This window comes from Lagopus leucura, unplaced genomic scaffold, assembly GCF_019238085.1.
Source record: "Lagopus leucura isolate 7727_CA_CO unplaced genomic scaffold, USGS_WTPT01 Super-Scaffold_73, whole genome shotgun sequence".
Classification (NCBI taxonomy): Eukaryota; Metazoa; Chordata; class Aves; order Galliformes; family Phasianidae; genus Lagopus; species Lagopus leucura.
Genome location: NW_024962252.1, coordinates 13,701,175 through 13,716,523, shown reverse-complemented (window position 1 = coordinate 13,716,523; position 15,349 = coordinate 13,701,175). Strand labels below are relative to the sequence as shown.

Here is a 15,349-nt window from a genome sequence, read left to right as displayed (position 1 = left end):
GAGAGCACCTAGGTGACCTTAGCTAGCATAAAGACCATGCTACCAGACAGAACAGAAAAGGAACAGAGCAACAGTAGTTGAAGAGGGCAGCTTAACTGAGCATGAGTGACCACATATGAATACACACAGATCTGTGCCTGGTAAACAGTGGATGATGATGAGTGGGGGTGGACTCTTAAGTGTTTGCCAGTGAATGACTCTAAGGTATGTCTGAATAAGTACAACTCTATCTGAACAATCCCAAAGGTGGCTGTGAATGTTGTCTACATGACTGATAACCAGTAACAGAAGACAAAAAGGTACCAGGGGATTATAAGATACCTCTGATATGATGGCTACAGATGCTCTAAAAGCACTATCCTCACTGATTCTCGATTCCTCAAAAAGCAATTTACACTCTAAAAGTCAGAAAAGAAAACTGTGCTACATATTGAATGTCGGGACTCACCAAGCAGCAGCTTATTAACGCTAAGCAAGATAAACACAAGTACAATCATTTACTTGCATTAAGTTACCCATATTTTATCTATCACTCATTGCCACACAGATCCAGAAAGAGGAGAGCATTTTTCATTTTCATCTGCTGCAAGGGAGAGGGTTGCAATAGAGCAACCTGTTTTTCTCTTTTAACCTCACCTCCAAAAGTAATGCTAGTGAGATAGAACTAGCTGTGATGAGACATCTCATAGATACAGAGAGCAGCCAGGAAATTACTCATGTCCTGGGGTTGAAGGCTGTGAGTATCTTATAGGTACTTACAAGTACTACTACTCCTTTAGAAATCTCTTATGAGCAATAACAGAGTGGTAATGGCTGAGAACTTCTATACAGGGATATGCTTCTCCTGTCCTGAGCTACAGAAAGTTGAAAAGTCCAGTTGGACTTCATTTCAGAAACAAAGACAAGCATTCCTTCCCAAAAATAGAAAGAATTATGCAGTTATTTTCTCTGCTCCGCTTTCTCACAAGTTCAGGGTCTCTTCCACTGCTGACAGGTAGACAGACAGAGTAGAAGATGAAACATTTGATTAGATAAGGACTAGCTACAAATATTCCAGCTGTTTGACCACAGCTGATAATCATGTCTGGAGAAGTTTAAAAGCAAAGGTCTTTTTTGTGCCTCTTCTCTAGATATTCATTTTCTTTTTTGAATACTGCTGTTATATCCTCATTTTACTCTGGCATTTTATATTTTATAAAAAGAATTCGTACTGAGCCATAGGCAACAGGCAACATTTCAGCTGTTTAGGACAGCCTGGTATGAGTGTTAGTTTTAGGAAGATGTTCTATACAGGCATTTTCTATATTTCAAGATTAACATCATTTTGAAAAACAATAAATTAAATTAGATTTTTCTTTCTAAGTTAACACTTCCTTAGTTCTCAGAGAACAAATAAATGGAGATCAAAAGGAAATAGAACCCGCCATATAATAAAACAAAAACCAATAATTGTGTATCTTTGCCATGGCCAGCAGAATTTCTAGGTAACTTAAAGAGCTTTGTCATGAAAAGAACATAAAATACACATTTTTCTACTTTGATTGCCAAGAAAACAAAATTATAACAAAAAAAATAACTACTTCGTTCAGCCACTTACATCTGCTTTACGTTTTATAGACTGTCAAAGCTAAATAATAGAAATATCTACTTTTTCATTTTCAACTCATTTTCATGACATAGTATCCAGCTATTTAGTGAACCACGTCTAGCCTAAATTTGAGAGAAATGTGATGAATTTGAATAGAGTATAAAAATCTACTGTACCTGTTTATATGCAATACATGTACTCCATATTTGTTTTCAACAGTGTACTTTGCTGGATCACTTGCTGGCGTAATCAGTTCCTCATTTTTGTACCTGACAATCAAGAAAAAATGAATGAATTAATAGCAGCTTCTATTCATTGCAATGATTTGGCTGTTTTTTACATTCAGGAATCATTTTTTATAATCTGAGAACTCTATACATTTTCTCTAACTGTATTTTCCAATATTATGTGAATAAATACAATTCAGGCCACAAAGGTGAAGGAGGACCATTGCTGCAGTAGATAGTGGAAAGGAATGTACCCAGACTACAAGACATGGCAGTAGAGAAAGACAGGATGTTACTTGAACTTTCCAGTCCACTAGCCCTGACACAAGATGGGAAGCAAACTTTGATCAGAGTAGAGCACTTCAGCTCACAAAAGGGAAATAGCAATTGGGTAAGATATTCACAGTTCAGTCTGTAGCTCTTCCATATACCAGACAGAACATATCTAGACAGGAGGGCAGCTTCAGGGTCTCTACATTAATGTCCACCTCAAGAGGGGCTGACACAAAGCAAACACTCAGTCTGTGGCAATTGCCTATGACAACAATAGTGCTGTGCAAGTTAACCTGGGCCTAGTTTGTGAACTTTGCATATTGTGCCATTTTCTACTTCATCTTCAGGGAAATGAATGTCCAAAAAGACTGGAATGCTTTCCACAATCTGCCTTCTGAAATGCTCAATTTTGCTGCAATTCGCACTGCGCATGGCCATTCAGCAAGCTTTCCACCCACTCTTCCCACTGCAGTGTCAAGTACCAGGATAAAGCCCATACATGAGGATTACGAAGTGTTTTAAAATAGCCATTATGTGTGTGAAGTTTATCACTAACACCATAAATTCCCAATGGGAAAAGCTAAACAACATTTTTAGAGGCCTGGATAAGGCCAATTTCTTACCACTGAACAACAGGGGAGGGAAATCCTTGTACAGTGAAGCAAAGACGCACAGACATCTTTTCCCAGACAGTGTGAGATCTCAGGCGCACTAGGATTTCAGGAGCTCGACTTATTTTTTCCTCAAAAGCATGTCTTTCCAGAGCCATATTTTCTTCTACCTGTTAGACAAAGGAAACCAATAGAAGTAGGAAAAGAAAGGAAGCATTTAGCACTAGATTCAAATAGACTAGAAGATTAATCTCAAATTCACAATATCAAAAAATGTTAAGTCATTACTAATATTTGAAACATACACCTAATTTTTAGTATATCTTACAATTGTACTTGGATAGGGACAAAAAAATATTCAGTACTGTACCATTCTTTGTATAGCAAGTCTATCCAGTTGTTCCCTAGCATGGTGCCTGGCCATGTGAATCTCTCTTTCCAAAGATGACAACTCACTGGCAAATTTGATCCTTTTTTCATCACTAGCATGAGACTTTTGTTCATGAGTCCTGTAGAACAAGAAAAAATGTCAGATAAGAACGATCAATATAAAGCTTTAAGATTATTAGTTACACACATTAGGCATCTAAGGGCTTTGAAACCACATCAGGATGGAAAACTTATTTTAGGAATTAGTCTACCAGTCTATGAGTTTATCCTAGTGAGCTTGTGAGGTGCATATGACTATGGCATAGACTGAATAGTTGAGCAGAGAGGAACCTGAATGAGGTTTAATGCGAGCAAGTGCAGAGACTTGCACCTGTAAAGGAATAACCACATGCATCTCTACAGGTTACGGACTGACCTGCTGGAGAGGAGCTCTGTGGAGAAGGACCTGGGTGTTCTGGTGGACAACAGGTTGGCCAAGAGCCAGCTGTGTGCCCTGTGGCCAAGAAGGCCAATGGTGTCATGGAGTGCATTAAAAAGAGTGTGGCCAGCAGGTCAAGGGAGGTGATTCCCCCCCTCTACTCTGCCCTGGTGGGGCCACATATAGACTACTGAGTCCAGCATAGGGCTACCCAGATCAAAAAAGACAGGGATCTTCTAGAAGGAGCCCTGTGTATGCTCACAAAAATGATAAATGATGATGATAAAAAGATGATAGATGATTTCCAGTACAAGGAAAGGCTGAGTAACCTGGGTCTGTTCAGCCTCAGTAAGACTGAGAGAGGATCTAATTAATATTTATAAATATCTAAAGGGAAGTAGGTGGCAAATGGATGAAGCCAGGCTCTTCGTGGAGGTGCATAGTGATAGGGCAAGGAATAATGGTCTAAAACTTGAACATAGGAAGTTTCATACTAACATGCAGAAGAACTTTTTTACAGTAAGGGAGACGGTGCACTGGAACACGTTGCCCAGAGAGGTTGTGGAGTCTTTTTGTATGGAGATATTCAAGACCCATCTGGACACCTATCTTTGTAACCTACTTTAGGAGGGGAGTTGAATTTGATGATCTCTTGAGGTTCCTGCCAACCCTCACAATTCTGTGATTCTTACACTGTCTTTCCCCCATATATGTTGTGCCATAGCTTCATATTTCTTGGAAGCAGGCATGGTCATACTGTCCTGACACTCCACAGCCTTATTCAAGATCAATAACATGATTGGCTTCACTCTGGCTTTAACTTTCCTTCCCATGGATGCAATAAGGCAGAGTAGTGAAGGCAGGTTCTATGCCTACGTCATATTATGATAAAAGTTGTGTCATGTTTCTAGTGTGTCCCTGGCTCTAGCACCTGAGAATCACTTCTAGATCCAAGGGTTGCATCAAATGTCCTCACCTGACAGATATAGACCAAGGAGTTCACAAAGATGTGATGAACTGCTGCATACACCAAAGTTATCCTTGGACAGGCGCAAGGATGACATGCTACAGAAACTGCTAGTAAAAGACTCTCTTGAGAAATTTGTTGGTTTTAAAAGGGTTAGTGAGCCACCTGGGGAAACTGAGGAAGAACTGACTCCATAGATTTTTCAGAATTCTTATAAAAACCTCAACATTTTCAGGAGGAGCTAACTCACGCCTCTTCATTCATGATGATTCTGTAAGCAGCCTACATTACTTGGCCTTGACAACAGCACAAAAGCAAGGAGCTATCAGCAATTTCTAACACGGCTATAATTACAGACTCTTAAAGTATAACCCAAGATGCAGTGAAGCAAAGAAGACGACTTGCATGATCTTCAGTGAACAAGTAGATCAAGATATTGTTTTCACTGCTATTTTTTAAGTATCTGTTTTTTTTCACTTCAGTGTATTGTGAACACCAGCCTTGTTTTGCCATGTATAATTTAATATTAATAAAATTTAAGATGTTTTTTAAAAGATAAGTTGTATTATGCTAATGAGTTTTATTCCCCTGGAACATTCTACTCCTAGGATGTATCTTTCAAAAAAAAGTTCAAGAACCCTAAATATGTGTATGATATTCTCAACAAATTTTCTACAGATAAGGCAGAATTAATTCTTGTATCTTATACTGTCTATATATTTGTTACAGTCACTGTAAAGCATGTCAGAGCAGAAACAGTCAAATTCTCTAATTGGAGCATTGCTGCCAGCACATTTATTCTAAGACTTCATACCAAGGCTGTAATTGAGACATGACAAAAAGCCATCTTGATATTAAGGAAAGAATTCAAAATGTTCAAACTGATCCAAACCAGAAATGTAGGAATAGTGCAGTAGATCTGTTTGAAAATGTTTTGGATCCTGAGCAGATTCTAATTTGTATTGAGTTTAAAGCTATTTGCAAGGACCATGCTGGGGATTAAGGGGAACAACTCTGGTTTGAAATATGAGAATGAAAATGATACTTGGTGATTTAGTATTCTAGCCAAAATAGATTAGTGTTGAACAGTGACAGAGAAGACTCCAGTCTTGCTGACTTTGAAGAGAGCCCTGGCAAAAAAGAGACACTGAATGGAACCAGAGCCACTACACAGGTCAGGTGGGACACAGCTTTACCTTTTTCTGGATTCTTGCATTGCTTCATGAGCCAAGCTGCGTGCCCTCCTGGCACAGAGTCTGCATGTTGTTTTTCCCAGGCCAATTGATTCATAGTGAGCAGCCTGCCTAGAAGCAGCCCTTCAAATATATTTAAAAAAAAAAAAAAAAAAAAGCCAAAACTGTAATACCCCAACAGTTCTGGGAAAAAAATGCATTCATAAAAGTCAAACAAATTACTTTAAGCAAGCTAAATTCTGTAATCGAGCATAGTTTGGTAAAGATGCTACTTTGCATTCCTTACTAACTGCAGTGCTACTAGGATGTTCTGATTCCCAGTCGACCTTCAGAGGCTTAATGCCCATCATTAATCACTTGAGGTCATTAGACACTTTATTTCATTTGATTCTATTAAATAGTCTATAGTCCATATTCAGTCCTTTAAGTGCTGTGGTAGCACTGCTAAATGAATCACAAGGGAACCAGCTTGTCTAATAATCAGTGCACACAGAATCCCTATAATACTGCATATTTCTAAATATTCTTGCCTTTCTACACTTCACATAATCTTCCTCATAAAAACCCTCTTTCATAAGGGAATCTGCAGAAGCTGGACAGTTAGCTAGGCATCTTAATTACTCAAGAGAGAGGACAGTAATTCCTAAGCAACCCAGATTCAATGTTCCAGGCTTTAAAACTAAAACTCAGAGACTTCATGAGAGGAATTGAAACTGTTTTGTTGCTTAGTTGATTTTTTAAGAAAGAAATAATTTGAATGACAAAAAAAAACATAATTAGGAATAGCCAATTTCGGGAGAATTAATATTCTTCTCATGTTGTATGGAAGAATGGATAAAAAACCTGCTTCTATTATTTACAATTTATTTCAGTGCAATTTTACTTAAGACAAAGTGAGATTCGATCAGAGCTTAAAAAATGGAATTTCCAATTTGGAGGCAGTAAAAAGGATGAAACCTCAGATAAAAAGCCTGTGTAGATGGGTTGCTACCTAACTAGATAGTCTAGCTATGCTGGTGGAAGATGACAGACAAGAAGCATCTCTATGGAAGGAATTGCAAAAAGTACCATTCTGAATAAATCACCAGCAAGGGAGAGGAGAATACAAATATCTGCATTCGAAGAACTGACTGATTATCCAGTATAGAAACATCTGTATGCGATACATGAGAAATACATGGTACTCACTTTCTTGCTGCATATTCTTCAAGTACATATCTTGTCTGAATGTTGCGATAGGACTGATCAAAGTGTTTGTGTCTTTTCTGGTAAAATGGCACTGCTACTGATGACATACTTCAGTTTGTTACAACCAGCAATTCCTGCAATGAAATCACAGTTAGCCATATGTTTCAGATACTTGTTTGATATTTTTACATACATATACATATGTACAAGCACAGATGTACAAAATTCCATCACTTTGTCGCAAACAGAGCCGTCAGTTATATACATGGGCACATCGGGCTGTTTATTAGCCACAAAATAAGCCACAAAATCATAGATAATAGAGCAAGAAGATCTTGATGAATGATTTTTCTCTTCTTTCCAGATGTCGTTTAATACCTCCTTAGAAGTTTCCAGGGACAGAAATCTGACAGCTTTTGGGACCTTTTCGAGCTATTTCATCTCTCCACTTTTCAAATATTTTGCTTTATCCCTTCCTGCAATTTACACTCACCATTTCTAGCCCAGTTCACCATGACAACACAAAATAGATCGTATTAATCCACTCTGCATCAGCATGTTGAAGATTCCAACACTGCATTCACATCTCCTATCAGCTCTCCTATATAAACCAAAAAAAGCTGGCTCATGCTGTTTTTTCTCATGTGTTTCTTTTTTTTCTTTCTGTAGACCAGTCATTCTAGTTGTCCTGCAGAATGCCTCCAAAACATTTGCAGAGTTTGATCATGATAGAAGGTTCAGGGAGCTCCCAAAAGCATGTGGTTGGCAAGCATACTGTGTCGGCATTTACCGAATTCCCAGTTAAGCTGTTAAAAGCAGACAAAAGTATCCGCATCTTTTTTATGCTCATTAGGAAAATGATGAAAACTTTTTGCAAAAGTGTGGAATGCTACTGGCTATATCCTGAGAAGGTGTCAGCCTATGCAACTGTAAGTCCTACTCGTATTCTCAGTTGGATGTAGGCTCTGTGCTCCTGGGCTACTTGGTCTAAGTGGCTTTGAGGGACAACAGCAGGCGAACAAATCAGACACTTTCTCCAAGAGATGGCTGCTCTTTAGTAACAATATAAGCAATTTCCCTATATAAAGTCTATAAAGTAGCTGTGCCAAAGCCTGAAGTTAGGCAAATTCCTGAGAGAACATCTGATTTCCTTCTTCCAGGATAGGAGAATGCCCCAGTTATTTACACTCCTATGCAGTTTTTTGGCCAGCAGTTCTGGCATGGCCTGGGACACACTCTGGGATGTGAAACACCACTAGGTCAACCAGGGGCCACACTGAGAGATTTCAAGGCCCCATGGTAGTCATGGACCTACTTGTCCCTGCCCAACCTTCCTGGGCCTTCCCTGTTATCCTAGGGCACACAGGCCCTGCTCCTATAGGTACAATGGGAATTCCCATTAATTAATTTCAAAGACACTAGTAATGACCAATTTTAATTGATTTCTAATTACTACCAGATACCTGTGCTTTGGGGAGAAAAATTAATACACACATCAAAATCAGAGGAATGACTCTTTCTGGAAAACAGATATTTCTGTTAAAATGAAATTCAAAACTAAATAATCTTAGTCACACATCATTCTCAACTTTCAATTTTCAATAACTTTATTTTACTTAATTAATAATTGTATTGTGGAAAAAGCACGTGCAATCCATTTACTGAAAATAAGCTTTTAAATACTTATTCTGAAAGCAGTGATGTTTTCTGTCATGTACCTGCATTTTTAATATTATCTCATGTTTAAAAAAAAAAAAAAAATTCCTATTTAAGAATAGGTAAGCAATTATAAAATTGTTGAAAATCACAGATATAATGAAGAATTTTGCATGCATTTTTAGTGGGAGCTTTTAAAGATTTTCCTAACTGTACTGTTAGCCAGATCATGTATGCAGAAGAAACTACTTCATACATTTTGTTGTTCTTGAAAAAATCAAAGCTAGATCTCTTACAGGACACATTAGACTTTTAGGAAGAAGAAAAGACGATTCACTGAAAAATTGCAACTCAGTTTAATATGTCCCTCCTCTTTGTGTTTGTGTTTAGCAATTTGCCTGAACCCTACAAAATTAAATCCAAATTAACTGAAAGCGAACAAGCAAACAGACATGCTTAAAAGGCTAAGAAACTGAATCTTAAACTCTGGTAAAGCACCTACAAATACCCAATTTCCAGCATATGATACTATAAATTCTAGCTGCATCTGAGTGTTAGTTTCAGGTATTCAAAAGCTGAATCAGACTCTCCCAAGTCATGACATTCTCACACCAGCTAGTCTTACTTTTCAAAGTAAAATCTCTGCAGGTATATTTAGGTGTATTTAGTAGTTACATTTAATAGTAGAAAGATCTTAATTAAAAAAAAGCCATAATATTTAATCACACAATGTTTTATATGTTTTATATTTTAGCACCTGACAGCTGCACCTTCTGCATAGTCTCTAGCCTTCATTCCCTTTTCATTCCTTTTTTAAAGAGATATGAAAGTTACTAGTCACACATGCAGGAATGAGAGCTTTAGGCAAAATACCATATGCTGTGAGACAAAAATAAAGCAGGTTTACAGCATTAATAAGAGACATTAAAGAAATGTATTATAACAGTTCTAGAGAAATAAAAAAGTTAACACCATTCAAGTCAGTACACCATGGTGCAACAGCTTGCAGAAATGCAGATTTGGTTATGTGCCCTCATGCAGTGCTGAGCTGACTTGAATCTATTAACTCATTATAGGAGTAACACATTGTCTTAGCTACATAAACACAGTTATACAGACAGATTAGCAGCCTTGCTTCTCCTACTTTTCATATCAGTACATGACATGATGCCTGCAGTGATCAAATACTGATTTTCTTCCAGTTGTTTAACCGTGTGACTATTATGCATATATATTTGTCTTTCTCAAAAGTTTGTATGTTAACCAAATAGTTAATAGTATAATGTTCCATCTGTTCTATTTTTAATTAGCCCTTTCACTTAAATGAAGCTGCAAATGGCAAACCCATAGATTCAGCTGACTCAGCTGTGAAGGGCTACTCATGTTTACATGTGGCCCCATTAAACAATTCTATGAATTTATCAACATGCAACTTATGCGTTGCTATGTGTATGCTATGTGTATAACTCCCCCTGAGATCTGATTTGTGTACAAGGGCTGCACAGTAATTCCCAGGTGCCTGGATGGATCACAGCCTAGGTTATTTTCATTTCTGAGATAGGAACAAACATCTTTGCCATTTACAGTTCCACTTTTTCCACTAAGTGTAAAACCTACATTTTAACTAGCATGTCTTTTTCTGTTAATCAGCACACAAATCTCAAAATTTCAGTTCAGATACTCTTCACATTTACTTAAGCATCTATAGAACGGAAGCAGGCATAGCCCTTTGCTCCCAGCCTACATGCAAGCAATTAGCAGAGCTTGTTAGCAGCCAGACTCATTGTACCTTCTGTTAACACAGAGGGGAGCTGCCTGGCAACAGTTCCAAACGCAATAATAATCACCAGTTAATTACAATGATGCTTGCGGAGTATGTATTTAATACTTAGTAGTCCTGCAAAGATGACAATCTGAAGAACAAAATTGCAGACCTACTGTAAAAACGGCTTTAGCAGAGTCTACAGAACCCATAGGGTATCTTCAGTTTAGGATAAGGGAAGTTTCTACTGTCTTCCTAGGAATAAGATGTTGGCTTTTTTTCCAGTTTATTGCTGATATACATTTATACAAGGTATTTGAAATATATATTAATATTTAGTCAACAGAAACAGAGTTAGTTAACATGATGCACAAGTGACAACTTAGCCACAATGAATTTATTGACTTAGGTAAATCAGGATTTTATTACTAATGGAGCCCTGATTATACTGGTGTGCCAAACAGTGGAACTAACCCAATAGCAAGATGCAGAAAATGATCTGATAGAGGCATCAAAGAAAAAAACGTACATTTTCCAGTGGGAAACTGAGAAATCAGCAAAAAAAATTACATAAATGGGCCAAGAGAAAGACAAATTAACTGTTTGAACAATTGTAAAAAATTAATAGTATTAGTTTTATTCATGAAGTTCTACTGATATGTGACTGCAAGATTTAGAGGGAACTGGTCATGAAACAGCTCTTGAAATTTATCCATAGAGATCCAGTTAACTTCCCTGGATTTCAAGAAAAAGATCTGGAGTTACAGGTCAAGGTGTTTAGTTTCTTATCTGACCTTCATTCTTTTGGCAGTGCATAGTACCTTTTTATTCCTGCATTTTTATTTCCTACACTTATTTATCTCTCTGACTCTAAATGATGGTTCTGATATCAGCAGGATCTGTGTGCTATATAAAGCACTCAGAGGGCTATCAAACACAAACAAAAATATTACATCAACCAAAATGCCCATGAGAATTAATGATATAAAATGTGAGTGAGTTAGATTGTTCAGATCAGTTTACACAAATACATATTTCCTCACATTTGGTAGCACCTGTATAACAATTTATATATGTGAATAAAAGAGAAAACTCAGGAATAGATAGAAGAATTCCCAGGCCAAGATATGCATAGCTTCATGCAATAGTAATACTGATCTGAATAGAAAGCAATAATCTATGGCCATGTGACAAGGGGCCACATTTGGGAGCAGGAAGCCAAGCGTCTGATATGGAGACATTGTTTGTTTGATAAGTGAGTTAATTTAAGATTTAAAGGATAGGCAGTAAATTCTAGCATGATTGTTTACCTAACCTCAGAGAGCAGGCTCACAACCAAATAAATTTATGAGTGGGATTGACAGATATCATGGGAAAGAGAACATGGTTTTGCTCACCACAGACAGACTGAGATTTGCATTCTCAGACTTAGGAGGATCATGTCATGAGAGATGCACTATACAGTATGTACTCTCACTGCCTGACTTGTCAATGCCATACCATGCAACGTGCACTTCCTTTGCTCATCTCTGTCCTTGCCCATCTGCAGAAGTGCCAAAAAGGATTCTCAGGTTCTTGTCTGCCTATCTTGGTACACATAGCCTATCTTTCTCATTCTGGCTGTAAGATCAGTACATCCTGCTCCTATGTGCATAAATCCATGAGCCTCCTTGGCATCATCATTCTTAAATAACTTTGAACTTTTGCACTGAATCAAAGTTTCATCCTGATTTCCTCATGGAATTGCTCCCTCTGAAAATCTGTAGCTCTTTTTACTTACACAATATAAGTTTTTCAGAAGCCCTGGTTTTCTAACTCATACTTCTCTTGTACATTAAAATTTGTTATATTTAGCTGATCAAATACAATTAATTCCTTATTACTTACCTGTAAGAGAGACAGAGAGAAAGGGGGAGGGGAGGGAAAGGGAAAGGAAGGGGGAAAGGAAAGGGGAAGGGGAAGGGGGAAAGGAAAGGGGAAGGGGAAGGGGAAGGGGAAGGGGAAGGGGAAGGGGAAGGGGAAGGGGAAGGGGAAGGGGAAGGGGAAGGGGAAGGGGAAGGGGAAGGGAAAAAAAATATATGTAGACATCATTTGCTTCTAATATCCTTCTTACAAAATTACCATACTGCCTCAGGAAACATGTAGTTTTTTCCAGATGGCTTAATCAATTCCATAGAAATTACATCAGATACGTAAGAACATTTTCCCTCAGGAAACTTCACTTTGGTGAAAATCTGGTAAAGATAGCATGAATCATTGTGCCACTCATAGACGCTGTAGCCTATAACAGAATGGCATGTACAGGGTCTGATAACATCTCCATTTTAATAATAAACTTCTAAAATGTTAATATTTTTCTTCAGTTTTTATCTCTGTGTGTGTCTGTATTTAGATCTTATACAAAAAAATTATATTTTGTGTATGAAAGAGGATAAATAGAAAAAAAAAAGCAAAAAACCACACAATCTACTGTTAGTTTAAGACACTTGTCTTTCCCATTGAATTTTTTTCCTTCTGCATAATAAGAAATCAGCTTCAACTTTTTTGGCAACAGAATATAAATGTTTCTGAAATTAAAAAAGCATATGGAATTCACAATGTTTAAACCATATGGAACTCCAGACATTAGTCATCAAGCTTCAAGATTCTTTGTCTTTTTTTCTTTCTTGTCTTGTTTTTAGCTACATTACAGCTGGTCTCGTATTTTACTGATCACATCTCAGCTGTCTGGGAATAGAGTTTGCCAGTTTTGCAAATTGGTTTTAAACAGAAATCTTGTGGACAAGATGTTTGATCTGGTTAAAATCATTTTGAGAAATACATGCATCACTTTCCTCTTTAAGCCTAAAAAAAAAGGACTCTCTGACCAGCTTCTAGGCATCTGAACATCCAACAAAGCAACATTTTCAAGTATCTGATGATACTGGCCATCATAGATGTATCTGTCTTCTGTTAATAAGTTCACATTTTGAATGAGTAGACATTTAACATCTCACTGTATCAAGTGGTCTTGTTTGCGAAGACTTATTGGTATGTTTTACCTTCAACCATCACAGCAAGCGTGAAGGCAATTTACAGTATAACATGGTCACAGCTATAACCCTTGGTAGAGTTCAGCACCAGCTATACTCTGCAGTGTGCAGACAGGAGGCAGGGCCATAGCTCTGCCCCCCCCAGCTACCCGCCCCTCTAGTGAGGTCACTGCCATGTGGGGAGCATTGGTTCTTGCACTCTTGAAAGTTTAATCTATAATTTTGGCTTTTCCACAATCTTGTGATGGAAGGGAGGACATACGCACAACTCACCGCCACAATCTAACATATTTTGCCTTATCACTGCTATAAGCCAAGCAGTATATATTCTATTCTATTTAAGTAGAAGATTTCTTATGTTATTATTTCACTGGAAATTAAATGAGGCTGCATTTGGCCATGTTGACCTGAAACTTTGCCATCCCAGCACTCCAAATATTTAAGGAGTTGCAACAAGTTCCAGTACAGTTTTAAGATTTCCATTTGCTTGGCAAGTGTAGTAAATCCCTCCAGCTGGACAGCAAGGAATGTGAGACAGTGAGATGATGAAAGTCAGCCATTTCCCATAATCCCAAGCTTTATTATCTTTAATTATGACGCTTTCATTGGCTCACAGGTATTATCATCCCACAGGCAAAGTTTCAAGAGCATGAACGTGATTTCCCCAGACGCTATCAGTGGAATTTGCCTGGAATTTTCATGTGGCACAGAACAATCACGTAGCCTAAAGCAATACAGGCACTAAGAATGCATCTTCTGAAGATGCATTTAAAAGTATGGTAGAGTAAAAATAAAAGTAAAACTTTCTGTCTCAGCTACTTTTCATTATTCAGCATGCCAAATAGTTTTGCCAGTTAGTACAGGATGAATTCCATGTTTATTTGTTGAGTATATCCACCATAAAACTCATGCTTTATCTCTTCATACAGCATAAACCCACAAAAAAAAAAAAAAAAAAAAAAAAAAAAAAAGTGCGCCATCAATACACATGCAAGTGTGAATGCACATATACCAATAGAAATATATATTGGTACAACATAATTCTTTATATTCAGGAAAGAAAGAAGGAAAGAAGGAAAGGAAAAAAGGAAGAAAGGGAGAAAGAGAGAAAGAGAGAGAGAAAGAAAGCAAGAAAGCAAGCAAGCAAGAAAGAAAGAAAAGAAAAAAGTAAAACAAAGCACACAGTACACAATAAAATCAACTGGCTATGTACAGAATGAAACAATTCTGCTTTTCTTTTTTGTTTGTTTTTTTTTATAATTTTATCAATGTCCTGTTTATTGCTGCTTTTCCCCAAGCATGGAAAGTTATTTATTGTGAACAGAAAGGCACTCGACATGCAACACTTTCCCCATAATCACTCCCCTTTCTTCTGAACAAGAGTAAGTTAGATGAAGAATGGACTTACCAAGGGATACAGAAAAATTGCAGAGCAGAGAAGATCAGCCTTTCCCAGCTTAGTGGACTCTGGCTGAGGAAAACAAAAATAATTCCCCTCTCTAAAGGCTACTGCCCCTTCGCTCCCATTTAAGGGCAGATACAATGCTATATTTAGAACTAACCAAGTAATTCTCCCAAAACTGAGGTCAGCCTAATAGGCAGTAAGGGTGTGATATAAGGATGAGAGAAAAGCCCTAACACATATGCAGTTTAAGCTGTATTCTCATAAAAGACAGACCTCACTTCTAAATAAAACAGTTTCTGTTAAAAGTGCGACACCAAGCACATGGCAAACAGTTTATTGTGAGAAAACAGTTTTAACGTTTTATTTAGAAGTGGTTGTGGATTTAAAATAATCAGTAACTTAGAAGATCAGTGAGGAGCCATAAACCCCAGAATCTTATAAGTAGAGACATGAGATCCCCTTGATGCCTCAGGCTGTAAAATGAGCCTCTCTCTTGCCTGCTTAAGAGCTCCGTGGATTTTGGAGAACATGACTGCAATATATTAAGACACAGCAACTATATAAAAAGCCTATTGACATGGGTGTAAAGAGAGTTCAATTCCTACTCACTGTTTCCATCTCTATAATGTCACTGGTCAA

General features: G+C 37.5%; 1 protein-coding gene across 2 annotated transcripts in view; it reads right to left on the bottom strand.

Moving 5' to 3' along the window:
• MYOM2 (myomesin 2) overlaps positions 1–15,033 on the bottom strand; it is a 74,407-nt gene extending 59,374 nt beyond the window's left edge. The window contains exons 1-6 of one of the 2 annotated variants that reach the window (XM_042890678.1): positions 14,714–15,033; positions 6,856–6,989; positions 5,671–5,790; positions 3,070–3,208; positions 2,712–2,869; positions 1,765–1,857 (exon numbers count right to left, since the gene is read on the bottom strand). In XM_042890678.1, coding sequence (XP_042746612.1) covers positions 1,765–1,857; positions 2,712–2,869; positions 3,070–3,208; positions 5,671–5,790; positions 6,856–6,962 — 617 coding nt within the window. In that variant the 5' untranslated portion in view covers positions 6,963–6,989; positions 14,714–15,033. The remainder of the gene's footprint in view (positions 1–1,764; positions 1,858–2,711; positions 2,870–3,069; positions 3,209–5,670; positions 5,791–6,855; positions 6,990–14,713) is intronic. The other variant, XM_042890684.1, reaches the window with a different exon arrangement.
• Between the last annotated feature and the right edge of the window lie 316 nt (positions 15,034–15,349).